A 25,042-nucleotide genomic window follows, 5' to 3' on the forward strand; every position below is an offset into this window, starting at 1 on the left:
ATTTTCTTTTTGGTTTATGCCCTCTTTTTTTTGTTGTTTTGGTTCGGTTTTTTGGTTCACAGCGCTTTTTGGTAGGTCATGTACTTGGCCCCCTTTTATGGCCGAAAACGAAAAGGAATTGTCATGAAGCGGACAAGCTTTTGCGCCACGAATCCTTTGGGCGCAACTCCTTGTCGGTCCTTTTTCTGTTCCACCACATGGAGAATGGCGAATGCTGAATGGTGAATGGTGAATGCTGAACACCATCAGAGACCAAGGGCAGCCAATAATTGTAAATTAAAATTGAAATGAATGAAAGCAAATGGTCGATGGAAATTGTGGCCGAGGCTGGAGGGGCTGCGAATGATAGGATGATGGCGGGCACCAGTGAAATAGAAACACAATAATACCCGTTGGGCTGGAATTTTGTAAGCCATAGCCGTGTTTAGTGTGAGTGGGGCAAGGTGCGGGGGAAAGGCCAGACGGAAGAGTTGAAGGGAACTTTAAGCAGGAATCGAGCTGCATGAAAAGTTTTGCCACAGTGGTTATACGCATATTTTGAGATCACAAAGCAAGTGCTAGAATGTAAGAAATATATATTTAGATGCTCAAAAGTATGTCACTATATTTTTGAATCGAATAGCTAGTAGTAGTTGTAGTTTTTTTTTTTTTTTTTTTTTTTTGTTATATCTAAATATTTAACAATTCTTGCCCCAGTGTGCGCAGCCGGACCAGAACGATAACTGCGCTTACAATGGCCTCCCATCGCTATGGCGCTATGTTTCTGTCCGTCCAACTGTCCGTACAGCCGTTGTATGGCCCAGCCCATTTGTGTGTCCGCATGTCCCTGTATCCTTATGTCCCAGTGTCCTGTCCGTATGGATGCGGGCATTATGCGTGGGCACAATGCATTAGTTAAATGTAACAAAAGCGTCCAAAGAGCGGCCTATTCAGCGCGTGTTGCTGCTGGCTGGCACAGAGAATTAGGCAGTTGCGATGGCCATTAGGAATTGAGAACACGACCCATGACCAAGGATGCCACCAGGCATTACGCATACGCACCGTGGGCCAACCTCGGGCCATCTCTCTCTCTCACAGGATCTCTTCAAAATAAAAAAAACATTCACATTCATAAATAGAGCTAAGATTGAGCAGTTTTTAACCACTGTATCGAAATAGTAGTTATCAAGCGAAAATGTGGCTGTTGGTGGAAAATTCGAAATCCATCAGTTATTGTTTTTTTTTTTTACTCAGTTCGCATCCTGTTTGTGGCCCCTTCAACCCGAATACCTTCATCGCATGCCATTGTGCAGTTTATCAATCTCGAATTTGATTTCCTAGTGTGAAATCTGACACGCGATTCGCATCATTGCGATTCGATTGTTGGGCACCATGTGACAAATTCGTCCAATGGCACGAATAATACCTCCATTTTTGCTGCCAACATGCTACGCCCCTCCTGCAGGCGGCATAAATCAATTAGCATTAAGCCTGGGCAAACAGCCTGAAAAAAAAGTAAAAAAAAAATAAAGAAAAAATCAACTAAAATCGAAAATAAAGCAAGGCAAGCGTCGAAAATCTGTACAGACCATTGCCCAAAGGGCAAACACTTCACTTATTGTTATCCAGGCACATAAATAAAGTGCCACAAGGGAGGGGGGTGGTGGTAGCAAGGGGGATGCACAAAGGAAAGGCGAAAAATAATAAAGAATGCGAATAAATACAAATAAACAACCCCGAAAGGCACTTAATTGTATCAATTTAAGCAGTTAAAAGCACCAAACAGCAAAGCCAACAACAGCGATATTCAACAACAGTATTCAACAACAATATTCAACAACGTCATCCATCAGAATCAACAAATGAAAGGAGAGCAAAGACAAGACGCAGTGTTGTGCAAATGAGTTACCCCACTTTTTCGGTGTTCAATTTTTCGATTAGAGATGAAACCAACAATGAAACTTGGAACATGAGCTTGTAAAACTTTAATTTAGAAATACTATCGAAACAACTAAGATAGACAGTAATAAATAATAGTTATAAACAATACAACACCCCCTTTAAAAATTGTTGTGCACACCCCTGTCAACTGCAATCGAAGTGATATAAAAGGTGAAAAAAACAAGGATATCAAAAAGCAGACCCCTTATCACTTACTTAAATGTGCCATCAATATGCGAAATAACCGAAATGGAGGCAAGCAAATTGGAGAAACTCCCCAACAATTTACAATTTAATTAGGCAAACTTAAATAGCCAATCAAAATAAGGTAATTGCCTGAGAAAAGCCAAATTAAAGCGGCAATTTGCTGGCATCACAAATTGAAATCACCAAGCGAGACAACAAAAGTTGAGCAGCGAGAAGGCATTTATTGCATTATTATACATGTTGAATTGAAAAAGTTGATTGTAAAGAGGCGAAGTTCATTTTACTTTAGCATAAAGTTAGTTGTCCAACTTATTTCCACTTAAATGGCTGAACATGTTTCGCAGCAAATGAGCAATTAATTGACTGGCCAACTTATCGATACCTCGTTTTTTTTTTTTCGAGGCCCAGAAAATCCAATGAGTAGCAGTTAGCCACTTTGTCGCCAAATGAAAACTCAGCCAGACGTCAAACGCAAAATGAGGACATTTTGTCCAGCACACAGCCAAAATCTTTGAGTTGCATCCTGTGGCAACCAATTATGCGACGGCCCAGAAGTCAGTTATCTAACTATCGGCAGGTGCCAAAGCCAGTTGAATGACATTGCACAAAATACGCGAATAGAGTCGACTAAGGAATGCCCTATTTCAAACTATGAAATCATTATCTAAACAAAAAATTTAAAATATTTACTAGTTCCTTAATGTTTTTTAGATTAACAGTATAACTATGATTTATATGATTTGTTATTTGTCATAATTTTGTACTTATTTTCGAAATGAATCAGCTTTCAAAACCAAAAATCTGCCTAAATTCCAGATTAACCCCGCCCCCCTTGGACTGACCGCCCCCCTTTATGCCACCACAAACACGGCACACACACTTTGTGCGAAAGTAGCAACATTTATGCGTGTGTGCGTGCCTCGAAAGTGTTCTCTGCCACGCCCACCGCCGGCCACACGCCGCCCACCAGTCAGTCCGAGTAAATGGCAATCATTGTAGCCGCTGTTCAGTGCTCTGCGAGAAATAAGTGCGGAATTCAATCATATCGACTAAAATGTATCTGAGTTAATCGAAGGAAATTCTTATTATATATCTATTGATTTAAAAATCACATTTAGTAATGATTATTCTAGTAAGCTATTATATTTTTAAAGTGCAGTAGCTGCTTTTATTCGCGGCGCAGTTCTTCGAAAATTGAGGGCTGCTGGCAAATTTGAAGGCGTACCAATCTGGACAGTTTGCCGCGCTTTAACCCATGCCACCCCCACTCGCACTACCGAAAATGTGAAAACCCCACCAACACAATTTCCATCGCCAGCAGCGTTTTTGTGACAGGCCAACGCTTATCTCTAAATAAATGCATGTTAAAGAGGATAGCAGCGAAAATCAAGCTAGCAATTAAATAAAAAATTTATGTTATAAAACTCATGTAAAGTTGCTCTCTTATTATTGATAAATGGCATATTGACAAGTGCCATTTGTTGAACTAAAAACAATAAGGTTTAAACTTTTGAGTAACGCAGTTTAAACTAAAGTCGTACTTACATAACTGCCAGCTAGAGGGCGCCACTGCTTGCTGTTTTCGTTTTATAGCAGCTTTAAAGCTTTACGTTCGCCGCTAGATGGCTTTTAAAAATGATGTAGTTGACATGTAGAAGTAGATGTCTTTTGTAAACAACGTATGTAAAATATATGAAAACAACATGTAAGATACATGAATTTATTTTCTATTATTAATCATTAATTAATCTAAAATGTTTCACGATTTATATGGAATATAAAAATAAAGAAAATAATGAAGAAATTCTCTCATTATAAGTTATTATTAATAACTAATTAAATACTTTTTAGACTGTTTTATTGTGCTGCATACTCTTTAACAATAGCTACAATAGCTAAGCTCTTTTCATATATACATATATATTTGTACATATATGTATTATATGTACATACATATAATGTATACCCCTTTGCTGTCATTAATCCCCTTTAAAGCTTATCAACCGCATTGCGGATCCGCGATCTGTTTGTTTGTTGTTCCTGTTGTTATTGCCGAATGGCGAATGGTGTGAACAAGTGCCGGTGGGCGTGGCCGAGCGCCCATTTTCAGGGGGCGGCGGGGGTGTGGTCGGTAGCTGAAACAACAAACGACGATTATTGTTTATTAGAATAACAATGACCCAAAGCTGACACGTTTATTAATGGCCCCAAAAGTCAAAGCTCACACATTTCGGCCGAGTTCATTCACTCACTTTAATTGCAAACGGAATGCGAATCCTTGATGGTCTTAGCTTCTGCTTATTATTTAATTAATTCAGTTATGGACTTTTAATGATTTTATTAGCAATTAATTGTTAATGGGTGCGCCGGAGGTGCTTATGTGATCACAAACAAAATAAATCATCGAACAGCAAGTGCAATGCCAGAATTTATGTCAATAGATTAAGATAAATTAGCCGTGGCATGACACGATTAACAACCGTTGAATACTTTTGGCATGTGCAACACTGTTTAGAGGAATATTAATTCCTTACTTACGAGCGCAAGTCGTTGACTCTTAGAAAGAAATCGATCAAAATCGATCATAACCTTCGATATATTAAATTATGGCACAGTATATTTTCTATTCTATCATCACCTTTTTCTACCATTTAAATTAAATTACTATTAACCGCAGCTTTGATGAGGTCCAGCCAACAATTGCAATTGACATCGATGGGCCGCCAACAATGAATTAAATGCTTCCCGCAAAGTCCACCGTTTTGACAGCCTAATCAAGCCAATCCACCAAAGTAAACAAAGCCGAAAACAATATTAGGGGCCAATGGAATAAAAATAATATAAAAAAAAAAACATATGTACATAAAGCGCAACAACAAAAGCTCAGCTAAACAAAAATATTCCGTCACACAAAAAACAGAGTTTACAAGCGAGGAGAAAAAACCCAAATATCGACGGGATGACGATATATATGTACATATAAGCCCCAGAAATTGGCAAGAGTGGGGGATTGGGTGGGTTTCGCGATATTTTGGCAGCGCGGTAGCCAAAGGCCTTCAACGACTCAGCGATTGAATGAATGGCCGATTGACAGACTGCCCATGTCCGCACAGCAAAACACAAATGGACAGATGGACAAAGGGACAAACGGACAGATGGACAGATGCACAAGCGGACAAGTGGTCATACGGACTGACTGACATTTACGGACAAAGACACAATTGACGATTAATCGATTAGTAGAAATTTGACACATGAACAATTATCGGTCACGGATGCCACGCAATAGAAGCAATTGAAACAACAACAACAAATCAAAATAGGGATAAATTTATGGGTCGACAGGTGGCCGCCATCGAAACTGGAAACCCAATTAACGTTGTTAGGCGAACACAGAATGCGAGTATTGGCGAGTAATCACGAAATGTCATTATTTTTGGGGATATAGATATTTCTTTATTTAAGTAGTTTAGGATACATATGTACATATATACAATATATTTCAAGATCTCTAATGACTTCCATAGCTAACATCGCAATTTTGAATACTAAAAAAGAAAACCATTAAATAGGCCTCATTCTGTCTTAATTATTCATTGACTTCGATTTAATGCCACAGTTTTTATTGACAAAAGCTTCGTTTTGTTTGCGATGGCGAGATCATAACGAGATTATGACAGTTTTGTGGATCGTTCGCCGTTTTGTTTTACGATGCCACAATACGAAAATTGCCCTTAACGATCGACAATCAACGCCAAGACTGGAGCAACTTTCCATAGATCAGAAATCAATATTTTAATGGCAAAGGCCCCAAATAAATTTGCACACTTAATGTAAATATTTGTGTGATTGGCCATTGGCTGTTTCACAAGCGAATCTTGTTGTATTTCCAACCTGGCACCCTGCCACGATTTTAATGGGCGTAGGTGAGCGCGATTTTGATGGGGTTTTATTTGAAAAAAGGGGCGGGGGGCGGGGGGTGCATTGAACTTTCGAGTTTTTGGTGCGAAACTTTTGTTTAGACGCCGACAAAGATACACAACAAGTTTATAGGCTTTGCAGTGTATAAATTTCAATTTATTCCACTTTTTAATAGTTTCGAAATGCTTAAATCAGTATGGGCATTTGGAATTTTTTAGTTCATATATGCTTTTATGCTATGAAATTCCTATTAATATAGATCACATATTTAAACTATTTTTTTAAAGTTTTAAACTTACACAAACATATTAGATTCCCAAACAAATCACATCTGTGCGAATGTCCTTCGGTTTTGTTTTATCTCAGTCATAAATGTCAGCACTTCTGCCATCTGTACATCTGTATTTGTGAACATTGCGCATATATATAAACATACATATATGTATAAATATTCATAAGTATATATGTACATTTGTTTGGCCTATTTAAGTAACAGTTTGCTGGTAATATCCGCAGGACTTGTGGGCCAAAAGACTTTGAGATGAGCACTTTTTTGCATAGCTAAATGCCTTAGAAAGACCACTAAAAAAAAAAAATAAAAAAAATAAGGAAAGAAACCAGCATCCTCCTATCTTTTGCCTTATTTTATGTGACAGTTTTATTTATTATTTCCTTTTGCTCTGCATTTGTTTCAGCTGGTTGTTGTTGTTGTTAGTTTTGGCCTTTCACAAACACACTGGCACAAAAAGCACACACACACACATGCAAAAATAACAGAAGACACTGAAGAGCCTTTTGCATATGTCCTTCTATCTGTGTGTGTGTGTTTGTGTATGTAACTTGTTTTTTATGCTTGCTGTTTTTCTATTTATTCTACTATTTTTCCACTTTTTCTTATTTCCAGAGATGCATTTTGCGCTTTTTTGCGGTCGCTCGGCTATGTTAATGACACTTACAAAACCAACAACAGAGCCCAAGAAATGTCACACCAACGAAAAGCGAGGGGGGGCCGGTTTGGGGGGTTTTAAAGGGGCGCCAGGAAACCCCCCCCCCCCTCCCTCCGCGACCAGCGACCCTCTTCAGTTGCCTTTTTTTTTTGTTAAAATCTTCAGCAAACACAGTAAACAATCGTTTGAAAACTAAAGAAAAGGATTTTCTAATTTTCTAAATCGTTCAGCATTGAGATGATGATGATGCTAATATTTAATGTTTATTATTATTACAATTATTATTATAATAATTTTTATTATAACAATTACTATTACGATGGAAACAAAGGAGTGGGATAGTAGCAACAATGACGTGTCCACAAAATTGCGTTAAATATAGATTTATTTCCGTGCACTGTACTTAACATTGGGCAGCTAACCCTCATTTGGGTACCAACTAGCCCCCCACCCCGCTTGCCCCTCTCAAGGACTAACCCCCCCCCCCTTTCCACCCACCGACCCTCCTTTTGGGCTCTTCACTTTGCCACTAATGGGACATTTGCAATTAAATTACTCGAATAAAGCATGTAAATTGCCAGTGGATGAAGGCAGACCTGGCTAACGTGGCTAACCTGGACTAAGCTGAAACCCCCACACCCCCCCTCCCCCCACCTGACACCTGAAAGTGCGGAGCCAACGGTGCGTATGTGTAATGTGCTTGGGCTTGGCTAAGTATGCTAATGCTAAGGCAACACAAGCATTATGTAACAACACACGAAAAACTCTATATAAAATGTACGTACATACATACATATATAAACGCGTCATTAAACTGTTCCATTTTCTAATCGCGCAGCGAGTTTCGGTGGTCGAAGTCTAGAATTGAACTGACTTGCGTCGCACACTTCTTCTTTTGTGCCTACCATCGAACCACGCTCGGCGACAGCGTTGTGGCGCTGTCGCCGCGCTAAAACGGTACCTTCCAAAACTACCAAATGCCATCAGCCAATCGCAACTCAATTAGAGGCTGATGCAATTGCCAAATAATGATGAAATAACATTCCTGCGAAATGCCTCACACTCATACAACGAACTGCCCGCGTCGGCCAGATTCGTGGGAAATGCCTCACACTCATACACAGCACGAACTGCCCGCGCCGACACGGCCATCCTGACCATTACACGACCTCGTGCAATACTTCCAAAATATACTTTGCGATATACATAAAACATTTTTATTAACAAATTATAAAAATTTCAGTTTAACAAGGATAAGTTTTCTTACAAAACCGCTACTAAACATTGACAAACGTAATCTTCAAATTCATTCATTATTATTATTATTATTATTATTATTTTTTTTTTTTTTTTTTTTTTATTATCCTTAAACCTAAAAAAAAATTTTAAACATCATATCTTATGCTCTACACGCCATGATCAAAACAACTGTTTTGCATTTGTGCTTGCATTTCATTTCTAGCCCTTCAGGCTACAGGACCCCTGTCCTGTCTGTTTCAACAGTTTAACTTTTAATATTTTAACTACTGTCTGTTTCAACAGTTTCACTTTCAACATTTTGACTACTGTCTGTTTCAACAGTTTCACTTTCAACATTTTGACTACTGTCTGTTTCAACAGTTTCATTTTCAACATTTTGACTACTGTCTGTTTCAACAGTTTCATTTTCAACATTTTGACTACTGTCTGTTTCAACAGTTTCATTTCCAACATTTTCATATTCAACTGGTACATAACCATCTGGCATTTTCCGCACATCGTCATGGGCATATTTATATTTCCTATTGTTTGTCAATGACCTCAGCACATACCTATTCCCGTCTAATAATTCCGTTATTTCAAAAGGGCCTCTAAACTTTGGGTCAAGCTTTGTTTGATGCCTCTCCTCATTTTTTAATAATACGAAATCGCCAACTTTGCATTCCACAACTCTAGCTTTGTTTTTATCAAATTGTGTCTTGCTATATGTTGCTGAAGCCGAAATATTTTGACTTGCTTGAGCTCGTACTGCTGGCAAATCAATCTCATCAACCGTGTCGCAGAGTGGAAGTAACCCCAATGGTCGAGCAACTTTACCAATAAATAATTCTAAAGGACTTGCCTTTGTCACTCGGCTCACCGTACAGTTTAAGGCCAACTGAATTTCTCCCAATGCATCTTGCCAAGACCTGCTGCTAGTTTCGACTGCGGTTAATAAATTTTTCAAAGTAAACATAGTGCGTTCAACCTGCCCATTTGCTCTGCTTGCACCTGTTGCAATCAAATGCAAATTTATCTTTTGTTGTGCACAAAACTCACTGAATCTTGTGCTAGCAAAACACCTACCCTGATCTGCTATTATACGATTTGGTACTCCAAATAAAGATATTGCCGCCGTCACAGCATTTATGCAATTTTCAGCATCTATTTTAAGGGTGTGAGTTAACAAAACAAATTTAGTAAAGGCATCTACTTGAACGATGATATACTCTTTTTGATCAGACTTCCCACTCAACTTCCCACTTATGTCTATGTGAATAGTATGCCAAGGTGTGCTTACTTTTGGTATAGGATGAAGACTAGCTTGAATTTTGCCAGAAGAGGACTTTGACATTTTGCAGGTGATACAATTTTCAACAAATTTTCGAATATATTTGGACATATTATCGAACCAATAATAGTCATAGGCCTTGTCTAGCGTCTTTTCCCATCCTAAATGCATAATCGATTCATGAATTTGGTTTATCACGGACCATCTAAACACTCGAGGAACAATTGCTAAGGATCGAGTTCTACCATTACGCTGAATTTTTCTATAAAGTATTCCTGCTCTCAACTCATAAGTTTTTGCAACGTCTATGGAAAGAGAATTGTCTTTTAATTTCTTTACGATGCTAACTATTTCTGAATCTTGACGTTGTTCAGCCAAAAGCCAGTTGCTGGAAATTTCTGCCAAGCAAACTCGTTTTTCAGAAGCTTTACAATTTGTGGCCAGCAACTTAGTTGAAGGTAAATTTCTTGAAAAGAAATCAGCGTGAGCCATTCGTTTACCTTCTCTATACTGTAATTCAAACGTAAACGATTGTAAGTAAGCCCACCATCTTTGCGCCCTAGGAGACAGATCATGTTTAGTCCTTGATGCCTTAAGGGAATTACAGTCAGTGAAAACAACAAAATTTCTACCCAGTAAATAATGGCGAAAATGTTTTATGGACAAAACAACAGCAAGAGTCTCCAATTCGTAAGAATGGTACCGAGACTCTGCAGGTGAAGCAGCTTTACTGAAATATTCAATGACATGCGACTTGTTGTTGATTTTATGTAACAAGATGGCACCGTATCCACGAGAACTTGCATCAGTATGCAACTCGATTGGATACTGCGGGTCGAAAATTACCAAGACTGGCTTCTGTGTAAGTATAGAGACAACCTTCTTTCTTATTTGCTCATGTTCTGGTTCCCAAACAAACTCGTTCTTCCCTGAGGTCAACAGATATAAGGGCTTCATAAAACAAGAAAATCCTTGAATAAATTGCCTAAAATAAGACGCCAGCCCTATAAATTGTCTTAAAGCTGGGATCGACTGAGGAGGTGGTAATGCAGTTAACGCAGCAATTTTAAGCGGATTTGGACGAATTTCACCTGCACTCACTTCATATCCCAAATATTGTACTGTTGACTTAAGAAAAGAACATTTTTTTATATTAAAGGAAAATCCGGCACACGTAAGACAGTCAAGAGTAATCTTTAATCTCTCTAAAGCCTCAGTTTTCGTTGAAGCAGCCACCATTACGTCGTCCATATAAACGACCACAAATGTATTAGCAAGATCTCCCAGGGCTTGTATAACGGTACGCTGAAAAACTGAAGGCGCATTTTTAAGCCCAAACGGCATTGCTAAGAATTCATATTGTCCGTCTGGAGTGACGAACGCTGTACACTCTACTGAGTCTTCATGCATGGGTATTTGATAATATCCACTTGCCATATCTAAGCATGTGAAATATTTTGCTCCATGAAGCCTGGCTATCTGGTCTGATATAAGGGGCAAAGGGTATCTATCTGCAACGGTATTACCATTTAATTCCCGGTAATCTACACACAAGCGATGGGAGCCGTCTTTTTTGTTTACCAGCATTATGGGACTTGCGAAGGGTGAGCAACTCGGCTTTATTACTTTGCATTCCAATAGCTCCCTAATCTTATTTCGAACCAATTCCCTTTCACTTGGACTGAGCCTGTATGGTCTCCTTTGGACAATTTTTCTTGGGTCATTTAGTTTAATTTTCATTTTACCCGAACTAACTCTAGACAAAGGAATCCCATTGATAAAATATTTTGAATAATTTTCCAACAAACTTTTTAATTCATCACAGTCTTCACCAACAAGACCTGTGTCTAAGTCATAAAATTTATCTTCGTTAACACAATTATTAACAGTTTTTGTTTTAACAATTTCAAATTTCCCTGGTGAAATTATGACATTAAATCCAGGCGACAATATTTCTCGACCAATAATTATGTCATTTTTCATATAATTATTGTCTAAAACATGAAACAAAATCTCAATCTGATAATTATTAATATTTACGTTGGTAAGTATTTGCAATGTGCTGCAAACGCTGCCATTGCCAATACCTTCCAACCTCACAACATTATTTAATCTTTTACCAGCTAGCTTAGCACTTATCTGTTGTTTGATTAATGAACACTCCGCGCCAGAGTCAAACGTTGTAGCAAATGTCATTCCTTGATGAACCATCTCTCCTTTAGGCTCAACAACTTCGCACAGTTGCACTCTCTTTACAGTATGTGTATCCTTGCTGTTGTCCGTTTTTTGTTTACTGCATTGTGTAGAAATATGGCCACGCTCTCCACACTTGAAGCAGGTTACATCAGATTTTTGACGGTGACCAAATGCGCTGCTGCCATTACGGTCCATAGCACGAGACGAAAAATTTTGCAGCTGTCTAACTCTGCATTCGTTGATCTTGTGGCCTAACTTTCCACAGAAGTGACACTTAATTGTTGAAAGTTTTTGCCTCTTGATGTCAAGCAAAGACATTTCTTCCCGCGACGTCATCTTCCTTTTGTTGAATGTGAATGCTTTTAACTCGGTTTGCAAATCACTTCTGGTGCGCACATTTGAGGTGAAGGTCATGCGCTGCAATCTGCTATCAACTTGAGCCAGCCTAGCAAGCGTTACGGAAGCTGCGATCTCCTCTACATCCATTTCACGCCATTTCACCATAAGCGACGTCATCATACGACCAGCATAATTCGAAAGGCATTCACCGTCGCTCGGACTGTTAGTTAGCATTGTCAGAAACATAGCCGCTGGTGTTTCAACATTAGTGAACTGTTGAATGAATAGTTGCTTGAACTCGGGCCAATTCATTTCTGGATAACAAGTCCGCGCAAGCCATTGTGAGGCACTACCTTCCATCGCTGCACTTAACACCGTCACAAGGGCACTACCTTTTATATCATTTTCTGCCAAAATAATGTTCGCAGTAGAGCACCATGCCGACGCATCGGCGCCAACAAGGTCTGCATTGAATTTTGGCAGCACAACCGCGATTTTGTTTGTTTTTTCGGAAATCGTTGCTTGAAATGTTTTAACGAGTTCTGTTAAGTTTTTATTTTGCAACTCTATTAGAGCTTTCCACGGCTCAGCTTCGTTGTTAGGTGCCGAGCCCGATCCCACTTCTGATATAAACGCGTCATTAAACTGTTCCATTTTTTAATCGCGCAGCGAGTTTCGGTGGTCGAAGTCTAGAATTGAACTGACTTGCGTCGCACACTTCTTCTTTTGTGCCTACCATCGAACCACGCTCGGCGACAGCGTTGTGGCGCTGTCGCCGCGCTAAAACGGTACCTTCCAAAACTACCAAATGCCATCAGCCAATCGCAACTCAATTAGAGGCTGATGCAATTGCCAAATAATGATGAAATAACATTCCTGCGAAATGCCTCACACTCATACAACGAACTGCCCGCGTCGGCCAGATTCGTGGGAAATGCCTCACACTCATACACAGCACGAACTGCCCGCGCCGACACATATATGTATGTGACAAAAAAATTAACAAAATTAACAAAAAATATTGCCAAAGAAAGCCAAAAGATACATTTGTGATGAATTCAAAAATGAAGAGCAAGACTCTCTGTTCATTTAAGTTAAGATTTTTTCCAAGTTTTTTGTTAGCTGGAAATTTAAATTGAATTTTGGGCACGGCATGCCGCATGCCGTTGTTTACCTAATCATTCGGGGGAAAACTAAAGGGGGAGGAAAAGTGGAAAAGCGGAAAGGCAGAGGGAAAGGTGGAGAGGAAGTCATGCCGCAGACAAGGACGAAACCGGAATCACAGCCAGCACAAAATCCTCGAAATTCGACCAGCTGCCAGAAGTTTCGCCATAAATGGGGAAATTCTCTCTCTCGGGCAGCGCGTAAATTCTCCCGGCTTCTCCGACATTCTTCGTCGTCCTGCGCAGCTGGAAGAGAGCACCCCGAAAAAAAGAAAAAAAAAAAAGAAAAAAATAAAAAAAAAAATATATATATCGAAAATTACGGCAACAGCTGTTGGGAATTTCCCCGAAAACTGTTATACGAAAATCAAGGCGGGTGGTTCAAAAAAAAAACCGTTCGCAGTTCATTGAACCGCGCATTTGAATTGGCTGCTATGGCTTTTTCTTAGGCTTCTTGGGTCTCTTGGACTGCTTTCGCGTTCCGCCAATTACATTTGGGCCGTTTCTTATCTAAAGCTTCAAGTCACGATTTCAATTTGCAAGCTAAAAAGAGCCCGAAATCGATCTATTGATTTCATATTCAGCACTCAAAGTGGACGACATAAATCAAAATGTGGTCGTTTCTGTGCGGTGACATAAATGAGACGCGGCCCAAAGGTGTTGTTAATGCGAAAATGAGCAGGGCTTGCTGCCGGAATTTGTAAGATATTTGTAAGCAATCTGGCCAAGTCGATCAGTGACTTGCTACCATCAGTTGCATTCCACACTTTATGGTAATTCAATTCGTAGCTGCCCTCTGCCCCCTCTTTCACTGCGGTAACAACGCCTCTGTTTGTGTTTCTTATCCTCCTTGTTTTTTTTTCTATTTTTTTTTTTTTGCGCTGAGCTGGCCTACGGAAATAGCTACCATTCTGAAGTCTAGACTCTTCGGCTTTCAGCCAATTAATCAGCTGAGGTAATTAACTCAAGTAGTGCAGACAAATATTCAGTTTGCACACATACATACATATATTAAAGTAATATTATATATATAAATATGGAAAAAAAATATGAAAAAAAAGTACTAATTGATAATTAGAAATCATAGGGTTAATGCCGCATAGGGTTAATGCACCGCAGAGGCTTCATCTGGCTCAAGTTGCAGGTGGCAGCATCTGAGGTCCTAGAGGCGCATGCACAGTGAGAAAAAACCCAGCAAACACTCGTGCTGGCCAATGAAGCAGCAGCAGCGAAACCAACGCATTGCGCATGCGCAGCGGCAGCGACGTCGACGTCGACGCTGACGACGCTGCGTGGCCAATATTAAAATAAAAACAAGATAGGAAGTGGGCAATGAAAAGTCGATTTCTGAATGCCCTTACCCTTTTCAAAAATGATGCAAGAAAAAAAGAGAACCTACGCCATAAAATAAGGCATACATATAAAAACAACAAAATCTTGTGAATAATATAACATTTTGAATAAAAAATGTAAATGTTTTTTTTTAAAGCATTTTGTAAGAAAAAATATCTTAAAATTAGATATACAAATCCAACTAAATCTTAAAATTTTTACAACATTTTTAATATCCTTTTGAAAGCGAATTGCTAAGTATGTTCTCAGATCCTTTAAAAGGTGATATTACTTTAAGTTGGTACTTTGAAGCGTATATGTCTGCATGTTGTATTTGTTTTTGCCTTGATGCTCATGTTGTTGTAGTTATTGTTGTAGTTGTTGTTGGGCGTCGCTGCCGCAGCTCTGCCGCCGTACCGCGCAGTGAAATTGCGTTGAAATTCGATCGCCGAGCGGCAAACGAACTCAGAACGTTGCCGCTGCGCAAACGCAAAGCACGCGATACACACACCCCAATACACACACACACACACTTTCTACACACGCACACTGCGCCACGCCCACGCCGCCGAAACGCCCACGCAAGCCGGCTTGCAGGATTTCGCCATTTGAAGTGTACAGAAATTTTTAAATTGTTTTTAAAATCGAATTAAAATTTCACTGTTTCCATTTTTTTTTTAAGTTTCTTCTTGGTATTCCTGTGTGTGCGTGAAAAATTTTAAGTGCAGCGTAAATTACACAAAAATATTCAGGTAATTTACTCAAGTTCAAGTTTATGGGCAACAATGAGTGGAAACTATTTTTTAAGTGACTCTTTTTTCGCCAGTGAGTTTTGACTGCAAATTAATTAAGTAAAAAAGACGAATGACAAAGCAACGCAAAAAAAAGTAAAGCTAGCAACTTCAACCTAAAATTGGCACTTCCTTTTAAGAACTCTCAAATTATTCTTAAGTTTAAAGCACAAATTGACGCCTGACTGCAATTAAAATGAAATGAAAATAACGCAAGTGAACCGCGTTTTTATGCACAAAATACTACCACATAAAAGTGAACAGAAAGCGTTTCGAAAGAACGTGTTCGAAAATGATTAGGAGTTCAGCGACACCTGGCGGCAGAATGCACCTGTTCCACAATTTCGCCAGCTCCTTTTGCCCAGATTGTTTTTTCTTTACATTTTTTTTTTTTTTTTTGTTTTCTTCTGATTTTTGTTAGTTTTGCCTCGCGATTTGCCCAGCTGTCATGCCAAAGAATCGAATTAGCCCCGAATACGACGAGTAACGCACAATTCCAGCTCACAAGTGCCGGTCGGTGGGAGTGAAAAGTGGGCAGATTACCTGATCGGCATGCCAAAATGGGGGGCCAAGTGCAGTTAGTGGCATAGAACCCGCTATTGGGGCCTTGGGGCCGATGGCTGCATTTCAATGAGCTCTGAGTAACCGAAAATCCAACTCTGAGTGTTTTCATTGGTTTTATTTTGATTTTTTTTTTTTATTTATATTTTTTTTATTATTATTATTACCTGTGAACAAGCCCCAATGGCATGGGTATCACGTTGGTGGGCTCCCCTTTTTTGGGAGCTCGGCCTTTTTGGCTTTTGGCTCGATAGAAAGCAAAAGTTGAAATTATTCCACTTGTTGCGCAAGACGTTTTCGTTTTCAATTGCAACTTTCTATTTAATTACTTGTACTTTCCTAAATGCAAACGATGCATTTGCAATCGCAGGCACGTTTCTTGCAGTGCATCGTGTGGTAGGCATGTCGATGGCCAGTCCAAAACTGACCTTCGACGTTTAGCGACCAGCAATTAAAACTTTTTAATGGCAAAAGGTAGTAAGGATTCCAGTTAAAAAAATAATAAATATATATATAATCAAAAGAGTTTGTTCCCACGCCCGTCGATTGCTCGTAAATTAAAATACAAAAGAGATTTCAAAACGGAAATATCAGACACCAAACTGTATAATGTGGCTAACTATTTGCTCTCTCACTCGCTGTGCATTTGAGCCGAAAATCTCGATTCTGAGCCATTAATTGGCCCATTTGTTTTCGTTTGATTCATTTGCGGTTGGTTTCTGGACATCGCCGTTCCAATTGACACAATGACACATTTTTCTTGGCTTCAAGGCGGCTGTCCAAATAGCATTGATTCCATACGATTCGATTCAATTCGATTGAATTCGATTGGATCAGCGATCAGCGATCGATTGAAAGCCTCTGTGTCTTGATTACAAAATATACGCATGTTTGATGCCTCCACGCTTTGCATGTTGGCCTACGTGATTGAAAAGCGCGATGAGTTCAGGCCATTGAGTGGGACACCTAAGTACCATGAGCCAGAAATCACCTCGATCTATCAATAAAACCAAACACCAAATGTAAATTAAATCGCAACATTAAGGTTCCAAAATCAGGGAAAATTCGAATTAGATGTTCCTGTCCTAAGTACCTTGGAAAAGGTCATAAAAGAAGGTGTTTAATCAACAACAAAATAGATTCATTTCCAAAACAATCACTAAGTATCTACATTTTTTTTCTTTCCAAGCAATTAAGAGGTAGAAATGACAGAAGAACGATTCTATAGACTGACTTACTTACACATGCGACAGTTCCAGTTTGCAAATCAGCTGAATACATCTATCTCTAACTTCTTTTTTTTGGCGACCCGACCTCCAAAAAAATAAAATAAATAAAGAAAAAAAGAAAAAAAGGCGTCTTAAAAACGCGGATGATCAATTTGTCATGCCGCTTACAGAATCGTGACTCGTACGAAAAATCGCTTGGTGACGATGGCGTTCACATTATAATGCGTATCAATATCATTATCATTATCTGTGATTTATTCATGTCGCCCATTCGGCGAGAAACGCTTTTGTCTGCCTTTTCTATACACTTGATTACTCAGCCCGCGTTGGGCGCCATAATAATTAACAATCGGTTTGTTTCATTTGGCAAAACGGAAGAGATAATCGACACTGCTCGCATCTATGTGACGAATTTGTTAATTTCATATTGCCTCTAAAGGGTTAGTAATTTGTTAAGGACGTTGCTGTATTTTGAACCCCTGTTTTCCATCTTTTGACAACTTTATTACTTGAGTCTTTTGTTTTTTCCTTTTTTTTTGACGATTGCATAAGGTGATATAGAGTACATTAAGTACATTCCGCTTTTTGCACTTCATTCGATGCCTCCTGCTGCGTTTTTTTTTTCTTTTCGCCAAAGGGCTTAAACGTTTAAGTCGCTTGCGTAACGAAAACACACGCAGTGCCAATAAAACAGCATTGGTGGGCCCCTTTTTTTTTTTGGTTTTTTTCTTTTCGAGGCTGTGCAATTTGCTTAATTTACAACTTAATTTCCGTCTGGGTTTTCAATTAATCGCTGCCGATCGGCGTTCGCCCGACAATTATGATGAACCCTACGTTTTTGCAAGGACGTTTTTGTTTCCCTGATTTTTCCTGCCACATCATGCTGCACTGCCCCGCCCTCCCCCTCCCTTCAGTTTTGGTTTTCCTCCTCGAATTTCACTTTGTCGAGCAACACGCTCATTTAACGCCAAGCAGTTTCCGCCTGGTCGCTTATTGATTTCGGCGGCCCAATTAAAAGGCAAGCACTCCTGCCTAATTACGTAGACGACAAAAATTGGCTGCTCGGGGGTTAATCATAGCGAGCCTTAACCCTTCAAGGCTGCCCATAAACCTAATGATCAATTGCATAATTTACATGCAGAATTTGGCATTTCATGCTGCATATTTCCTATCATTTAGAATATATATTAGAATATATTTCATAATATATATATGCACTTTTTTTTGAGCTTGTTTGATCATGGGTTAAGGTTTCCTTCGATTTAACCCCTTGGCGACCAAACCATCGCATAATCAGTCACCGTGCGGTTTTGTTTTACTCCTTGCCAACTTTCAGCTTGGGCTGACAAACATCATCATTGAAATGCGATGAAAAAATCAATATATTATTCATAAATTGATGAGTTATAAAATCACGTTTACTGTCAATTTCCTTATGAATCCACCACCATCCCCCTCCACCCTTGAAACTCCCTGTAAATGTTATAATTGCGTATCGTTAAATAACCAAGTTTACAGCCGCCACAGAGTCAATGGCCAAAAAGGCCAAAAACAGCGACAGCAAGAAAATATTTACTAAAATATTACGGAATGTATGGTTATAGTTTTGGTATCAGACCAATTTGTTTATCAGCCATATATATATACATATATACATAAAAATACATATGTATAGAGAGAGTTGGCTTGATGAGTCTAGAATGCTGGGCATTAAAATTGCGACTAAATCAAAGCACACTGAGAGAAATGAAGTAGTAGTAGTAAAAGTATTAGTAGAAGCTGTTGAAGTTTTACTAGTAGAATTATTAGTAGTAATAGTAGTAGTAGTAGTAGAAACAGTAGTGCTAAGAGAAGTATGAGGACTAGTAGTAGTAGTAGTAGAAACAGTAGTGGTAAGAGGAGTGTGAGGAGTAGTAGTAGTAGTAGTGTTAGTAAGAGGAGTATGAGTAGTCGTAGTGTTAGTAATAGAAGTATGAGTATTAGTATTAGTAGTAGTAGTAATAGAAGTATTTGTAGCAGTAAGAGTAGTAATAGTAGTAGAAGTACTTCGAGTAATTGCATTCTTTCTTTCTGGAATCCTTTAATCTCAAAATCCTAATTCCACCCTTTTTTTCTGCCAGTGCAGCCCTGGCATTTAATGAGCTTCGAACACGAGCCAATGCACATATATTTTTAGCGCAGAAATCATCTGCATATTTTGATTTCGTTGGGGGCCGGACCAAGTTCAAGTGCCCGGCGTAAACCCGTTTTTGCCACAGATTGGATTTCCCTTCCGGCGACTGCGAATGTGCGTAAGCCACATAAATACATACATACATACGCACATAGATGATGCCATTAAAAGTAATGTTCGAAATTGAAAATAAAAAAATCCTACACCTTAGGCAGCAAATTTATCCATTGACAGTCTGGTTCCCTTGCGTTTCATTACTAGTTTTTCTTACCTTTCATACCTTTTTTTCCAACGCCCTGACAAGCGAGCAAACATGTTTAACATAAAAGATAAGCCTTAAAGGGGGGCAAAAAAAAGGATGATATTTAAACAAAAAGTGGCAAATTCACTCGCATTTATCCCCGTCTGTCTGGGTCCAGATTGTGCCCATGTGTGTGTGTGTGTGTGGGCATGAATTTATTTATAAAGGGCAGCGGCCGTAAAGTCGAAAAGCGGATCAGGTGGACGTCCTTGCAAACTGCACTCAATGCACCAAGTGCTGCGCACAGTGGTGCAAGATTGGCTCAAAAGCGAGGCATCTTAAGCATAAAGCAGTCTAGGTTTGGTTCAAAAATCTTGAGTGTTGGCAATAAATTGCTAATATTTTAAGCACTCAATGCAACAAAGGCTGCGCACAGTGTTGCGAAATGATCTGAAAAGCGAGGCAACTTGCTTAGGCTATGGCATTGTAAATGTGCTATGATTATATTGTTATTAATAAGTAATTAATAATATTCCACGCAAATTGCGTTCCACTGTTTGCTGAGGACCGAAAAAACCCGTTTGAGCTGATCAAAATGCATTCGACTTAAAGCGCTCTATCTGCCGCACTATATATCATGTTGCACGTCGTTGCTTCTTTCTAGGCAACTGGACATCTGAAAAATCTGGCATGGCGATGCGACACTTGACAGCCGCCAGAATGGGCGTATTGCTGAAAGTGGGCGTGGTAAGTATTCAACGCCCTGTTCCCTTTAGCTAGCCAAAATGCTTTACCGCTCGTTTGCAGCTGGGATTTGTGGTGCTGATGCAACTGGTGGGATCGGTGCGTGGACATGGTCGCCTAATGGATCCGCCGGCCAGGAATGCCATGTGGCGATTCGGCTATCCCAATCCGGTGAACTACAATGACAACGAGCTCTTCTGCGGCGGCTATGCGGTGCAATGGGAGCGAAACAAGGGACGCTGCGGTGTCTGCGGCGATGCCTACCACGTCAAGTCGCCCAGGCCGCACGAGGCTGGTGGTCAGTACGCCAAGGGCATCATCTCCCGCTACTACACCGCCGGCCAGACCATCGATGTGGAGGTGGAACTGACTGCCAATCATTACGGCCGCTTCGAGATGTTCCTCTGCCCGAACAACAATCCGCGACAGGAGGCGACACAGCAGTGCTTCGATCGTTATCCGTTGCTCATTTCGGGCAGTCGGGAGCATCGGTATCTGATACCGCGCGATGCCAAAAAGAAGGACATATTCCGATACAAAGTGCGTTTGCCGCCATATGTCACCTGCACGCAGTGCGTCCTCCAGTGGACCTACTATACGGCCAACATGTGGGGCACCTGCGCCAATGGCACCGAGGCCGTGGGCTGCGGCAAGGCAGGTGAGCAGAGTTGAGATACTTTCGAGGCATGATGTAGATACATCCCATTACCACAGAGACATTCCGCAATTGTGCGGATGTGGCGATCGTTTCGAACACCGGCGGCGGTGTTCCACCGCTTTTCGTGAACAACAAGTCGCCATATCTGCTCTATTATCGGGACTATCGTGCTCCGGCGGACAACAACATCTTTCCACTTATTGTGCGGTAAGTAAAGCATACGCTATGTTTCTCAGTTCTCAGGATTTCAATACAAAGGACTTAAGCTCTCTGTTCTCTACTCTGTTTTCCATTTGTATTCAGTTTATTGGGTTCTATTATCTCCCAGCTTTCTGCTTTAGTTACTTATTAACCGTTTCATTTCACGCCGCCTTTACCGGTACTTTACCGTTTCCGCTTTATTGAACCTTCTCGCTGTTCTTCCTCTAACAAAATGTGTGTTCTTTGTTCAGCTCTGCGAACACGATTTTAACTCTTGCTTTGGTTTCTAGCAATGCCACGCGGCATGCACGCAAACAAGGCAAGGCTAAGCCGCCTGCCCGCTAAACAGCTTACCCGATTACCTGCTTTAAACCGCTTACCCGCTACCCGCTTGCAAACCGATTCGACCACGTTTTTCTAGCCCTAGCCGAAACAGCTACACGCCCGCGCTCGGATGAATTCCCGCCCGAATCGGGTCAGAGTTCAAACGAGTAACGGGTAAAGGTAAATTTCTCGACCGCCTACATTTAAGAATTGAAACGGTTATGGTACACACACACACAGGCACTGCTGTACATAAAGAAATGCTTGAATAAACTTAAAACCTATAGAAATGCTTTTTTTTTTTAACCGCTTCGCTTAACCGATACAGATTCGAATGGGAACCGAAATGTTTTAGGTGCTAACGGTTTGCAATACACATGAAATTTTATTTATAACTGACTTGGCTTCGCTTGGGCCCATTAAGAAAACAATAAATTCGAAAATAATGAGAAATCAAACACCGAATCGGTTATCGGTGCTTTTCCCGCTACTTGCTTTTGTCGCCATTCTCCTACTTCTGCATTTCCTACTCCTTTTTCTATGGCATCTTGGAAATGTTTCGGTGGTTGTGTAGCTCAGCAGATAATATCCGGGGAGCCGATGGCCATGATGAGAACTAGTATAACAGCGATTTGGACCATTCCCACCAATACGGTTTTGAACAACTTCAACCGCACCTTGGGTTCCAAGTCACAGCGAACGGGTGGGTCGGGTGCTCTTCGATGGATTACTTTCCTGGTCTTCTTTGGTCTCGGATTGAGATTGGGTTCCATCGCGTCTTGCTCGCGCCCTTCGTTTTTCGCCTCCACCAGTTTCATTCGCTTCATCGACCTGGGACTGGGATTGGGTGTGAAGTCCGGTGAACTGATATCCGATTCCGGTTCTAGCATTTTCTCCAACCTGGGCAATTCCACGTCCGTTTGAGTGTGATTGTTCACCTGGCCAGGGTATTCAGTTGGACGATCGCCCTGCTCTTCTGATTGCAGTGCAGCGGCAACCGCCGCGCCCACTTCGTTGACACGCACCGAGAGGCGTGAATAGGCAATGGCTCCGCCATAATGGGCCATAGTTTCTCCACCGCCGCCCGTTTCGCGTGTGGCCACCTCGAGCTGTTCGGCGGTGCTAGCACCCAAGGCTTTTGAGTCCGCATAGGCCAGACTATTGAAGAACATGGTGTCCTGATCCAACAGATTGAAGGATCGCCCAGTGCCGGGCACCTGGCGCAGTTGCTTTAGCAGCATATTCGGATTCTCGCGCAACTGGCGAAAGCTGGTGCACTGCAGTGGATCATCCTCGTTGAGCTTGACCACTGGCGGTTCCTCTTTGGGAGCTGGCAAATAGAAGCATTGCGACTCATCCGCCGTCTTCAGCTCGTTGAGCGTTTTGGTCTCGATGCGGAACTCTTGGACCAAGCCCAAATGGCACACGCTGCCCATGATGCGAGCCCGCATCTCAATGGCTGGTATGTGTACCACGCGTATGCAGCCCAGTTTCCTAATGGGCAGCTCGTCCAACTGAATGGGACTGGTGCGCGGTGTGTAGAAACGGCCGGAGGATTGCCGGCTTATATCCGCGATGATTACGGTGCTTCGCGGCTTGGGTATATTGGAGGCCCTCAGTGTCGCCTCCAGTTTTTCGCTCACCTGATGCAGCATGTGTATCTCGTGCTGCAGGACGGGCAGCTTCTTTGAAACCTGATCCATTTCCAATTGGTGCTGCTCCTTCTCGTACTGATCCTTCTCCAGCTGGCGCTGGTGGTTGTGCCTGTGGCACACCTCCTCCAATTGCATCCTCAAACGGTCCTGACTGCAAGCCGTCTTGGAATCAAATTGCTGCTGGCGCTGCAGCATGGCCGCCAATGTGGGACTGTCCAACTGGCTGGAGGTGGTCGATGTGCTCTGGCCCGGGCCCTCGACCGGCGAGAGGGTGTATCCCTCGCCGGCGCCTCGGCTGCATAGAGCCTCCTCGGAAATGGTCCTCTGTAGCTTGAATGTCTCCTGGTCCTGCAGGCAAAACTCGCCCTCCTTCAGGCCATTCAAGTGCTCGCAGCTAGCGCGCAATTTTCTGGCAGTCAGCAGGGCTTTGACCTTCTTCACCGGCTTGCACACATAGACGAAGCTCTTGTTCCCATCATCCGGCAGGCGAATGGCCTTGGCCAACTTGATCTTGTCGTGCTCCATGGAGCTGAAGCTGTCGCTTATTAGCTTATCTCCAGTGCCGGCCACCAGAATGCTGCTCTCGCTGTCATGCGGCGTATTCATCAAATGCCTTGTAGCCTTGTGATTGCCCAACGGCATCTGAGACTGCTCCATCGTGACCTCAGTGGTCCGAGCCTCGCGATATTGGTTCATCCCCGGCGACTTGTCCGCTCTGTTCGGCAATTTGGCCACTCGGGGCAGGAAACTCCGCTGCCGGCTGGCATTGATTATGTTCTTATTGGTGGCCTGGGTGCTTGGTAACAACGGAGAGACCGATATTCCGGACTTCGATGGTTGTGTGTAGCGGTTTTTGGGCGACAATTGACTGCTCCAATCCCGCACAGCTGTGGTGCAGTTTCGAGCCGAACGATTGGTGTTTTGAGCTGAACAAAAAAAAAATAAGAAAAAATCTGAGATCTGTATGTTGGACGGAACTTACCGGTGGTGGGCAGGCCACGCGACAGCATCTCCGTTCTGGTGTAGGTCGTCTTGCGACGGACATTCTGGTTGCCCGGCGCTTGTTCATTGCCAAACTGGTTACCCTGGTCGCCGACCAACTGAACCTGTGGCAGTCCCTGCATTTGGATGACTTGCGGCAGTCCCTCCTGACCGCGATCTATCTGGCGTATCTGGTTGTTTCGATTGCGATTCATGTTGGTTGCTCCTATCCAGCGACCTATTGCGACATCTGCTATATATCTGTGTCCTTCGGTTTGTGTTCGGTTCGATTGTAATGTCCGCCTTAAAAAATAGTATATAATTGACCCGATATTGGGAGTGGGAGCAGTGTTCTAGTCGACTGACTGAGTGGAATTAACAGCTGGTGCTTCAATTGGACTTGACAGCCGGACGCCGGGTATTCAAGGACTGCTGCGATGCCATTTCCAAAGCAACCCAGTAGTTCCTAGTAGTTATTAGCATCATGGAACTCTTGTTATTGCTCTCTTTTAGTGACCAGAAGTGCATCGGCGCCCCAGCGTTCCGTACCTTGCCGGGCATCGACAACTGGTGCGAGATCAACTGCCTGCGCTATCCGCCCAATTGTCCGGAGGACGCCTGCCAATGTCCGTAAGTATGCACATAATATGTATCTACCTGGATACATAGCAACATGCAACCAATTCCGAATCTAAACCCATATCATATTCGCAGTCAGGAGTGCGTGGCCATTGGCGAGTATGCTGGACAGGATGGAGCTGATACCTACTGCATGGACAAGTGCCTCAACTACGAATCGGAGTGCCCGCCGGACAGATGCCGCTGCTACTAAGACGGATTCCGAGCCACAGCTGTGCTGCCCACCCATTGCCCATGAGGAGGATGCAATATGCGAGATCCAATGAATTGAATTTAATCGAAGACACATC

At 41.7% G+C, this 25,042-nt stretch overlaps 2 protein-coding genes and 1 long non-coding RNA gene across 7 annotated transcripts; 1 reads left to right on the forward strand and 2 right to left on the reverse strand.

Annotated features, from left to right (window-relative positions):
* Positions 1–3,968: 3,968 nt before the first annotated feature.
* On the reverse strand, positions 3,969–8,576 carry LOC116802173. 3 transcript variants are annotated; one of them, XR_004362547.1, is made up of 2 exons: positions 7,781–8,576; positions 3,969–4,262 (listed from the first exon to the last, which is right to left on the reverse strand). It is a non-coding gene; the product is annotated as an uncharacterized LOC116802173 (long non-coding RNA). The 3 variants fall into 3 exon arrangements; XR_004362546.1 differs by lacking the exon at positions 7,781–8,576 and adding an exon at positions 4,766–7,404; XR_004362545.1 differs by lacking the exon at positions 7,781–8,576 and adding an exon at positions 4,666–7,404.
* Positions 8,577–15,083: 6,507 nt separating this feature from the next.
* LOC6612432 lies at positions 15,084–25,038 on the forward strand. Of its 3 annotated transcripts, XM_032725301.1 has the most exons (7): positions 15,084–15,170; positions 15,238–15,307; positions 20,215–20,297; positions 20,358–20,952; positions 21,009–21,159; positions 24,627–24,743; positions 24,828–25,038. In XM_032725301.1, exons 3-7 carry the CDS (start codon positions 20,241–20,243, stop codon positions 24,943–24,945), a joined length of 1,038 nt encoding a protein of 345 aa, XP_032581192.1. In that variant the 5' UTR covers positions 15,084–15,170; positions 15,238–15,307; positions 20,215–20,240; the 3' UTR covers positions 24,946–25,038. The 3 variants fall into 3 exon arrangements, with proteins under 3 accessions (XP_032581192.1, XP_002036940.1, XP_032581193.1); XM_002036904.2 differs by lacking the exons at positions 24,627–24,743; positions 24,828–25,038 and adding an exon at positions 21,444–21,761; XM_032725302.1 differs by lacking the exon at positions 15,084–15,170 and having other exon boundaries at positions 15,202–15,307.
* LOC6612431 lies at positions 21,841–24,604 on the reverse strand. The gene is made up of 2 exons (XM_002036903.2): positions 24,115–24,604; positions 21,841–24,058 (listed from the first exon to the last, which is right to left on the reverse strand). The coding sequence occupies exons 1-2, from the start codon at positions 24,326–24,328 to the stop codon at positions 22,053–22,055; spliced, it is 2,220 nt and encodes a 739-aa protein (XP_002036939.1). The 5' UTR covers positions 24,329–24,604; the 3' UTR covers positions 21,841–22,052.
* Positions 25,039–25,042: the final 4 nt, after the last annotated feature.

Source organism: Drosophila sechellia, chromosome X (assembly GCF_004382195.2).
Source record: "Drosophila sechellia strain sech25 chromosome X, ASM438219v1, whole genome shotgun sequence".
Lineage (NCBI taxonomy): Eukaryota > Metazoa > Arthropoda > Insecta > Diptera > Drosophilidae > Drosophila > Drosophila sechellia.

Coding starts and splice junctions, on each gene's coding strand:
- LOC6612432 (XM_032725301.1), top strand. CDS start 20,241: ATGGCGATGCGACACTTGACAGCCGCCAGAATGGGCGTATTGCTGAAA. Junction 20,298..20,357: donor TATTGCTGAAAGTGGGCGTG/GTAAGTATTCAA, acceptor GCTCGTTTGCAG/CTGGGATTTGTGGTGCTGAT. Junction 21,160..24,626: donor ATCTTTCCACTTATTGTGCG/GTAAGTAAAGCA, acceptor GCTCTCTTTTAG/TGACCAGAAGTGCATCGGCG.
- LOC6612431 (XM_002036903.2), bottom strand. CDS start 24,328: ATGAATCGCAATCGAAACAACCAGATACGCCAGATAGATCGCGGTCAG. Junction 24,059..24,114: donor GCGTGGCCTGCCCACCACCG/GTAAGTTCCGTC, acceptor TTTTTTGTTCAG/CTCAAAACACCAATCGTTCG.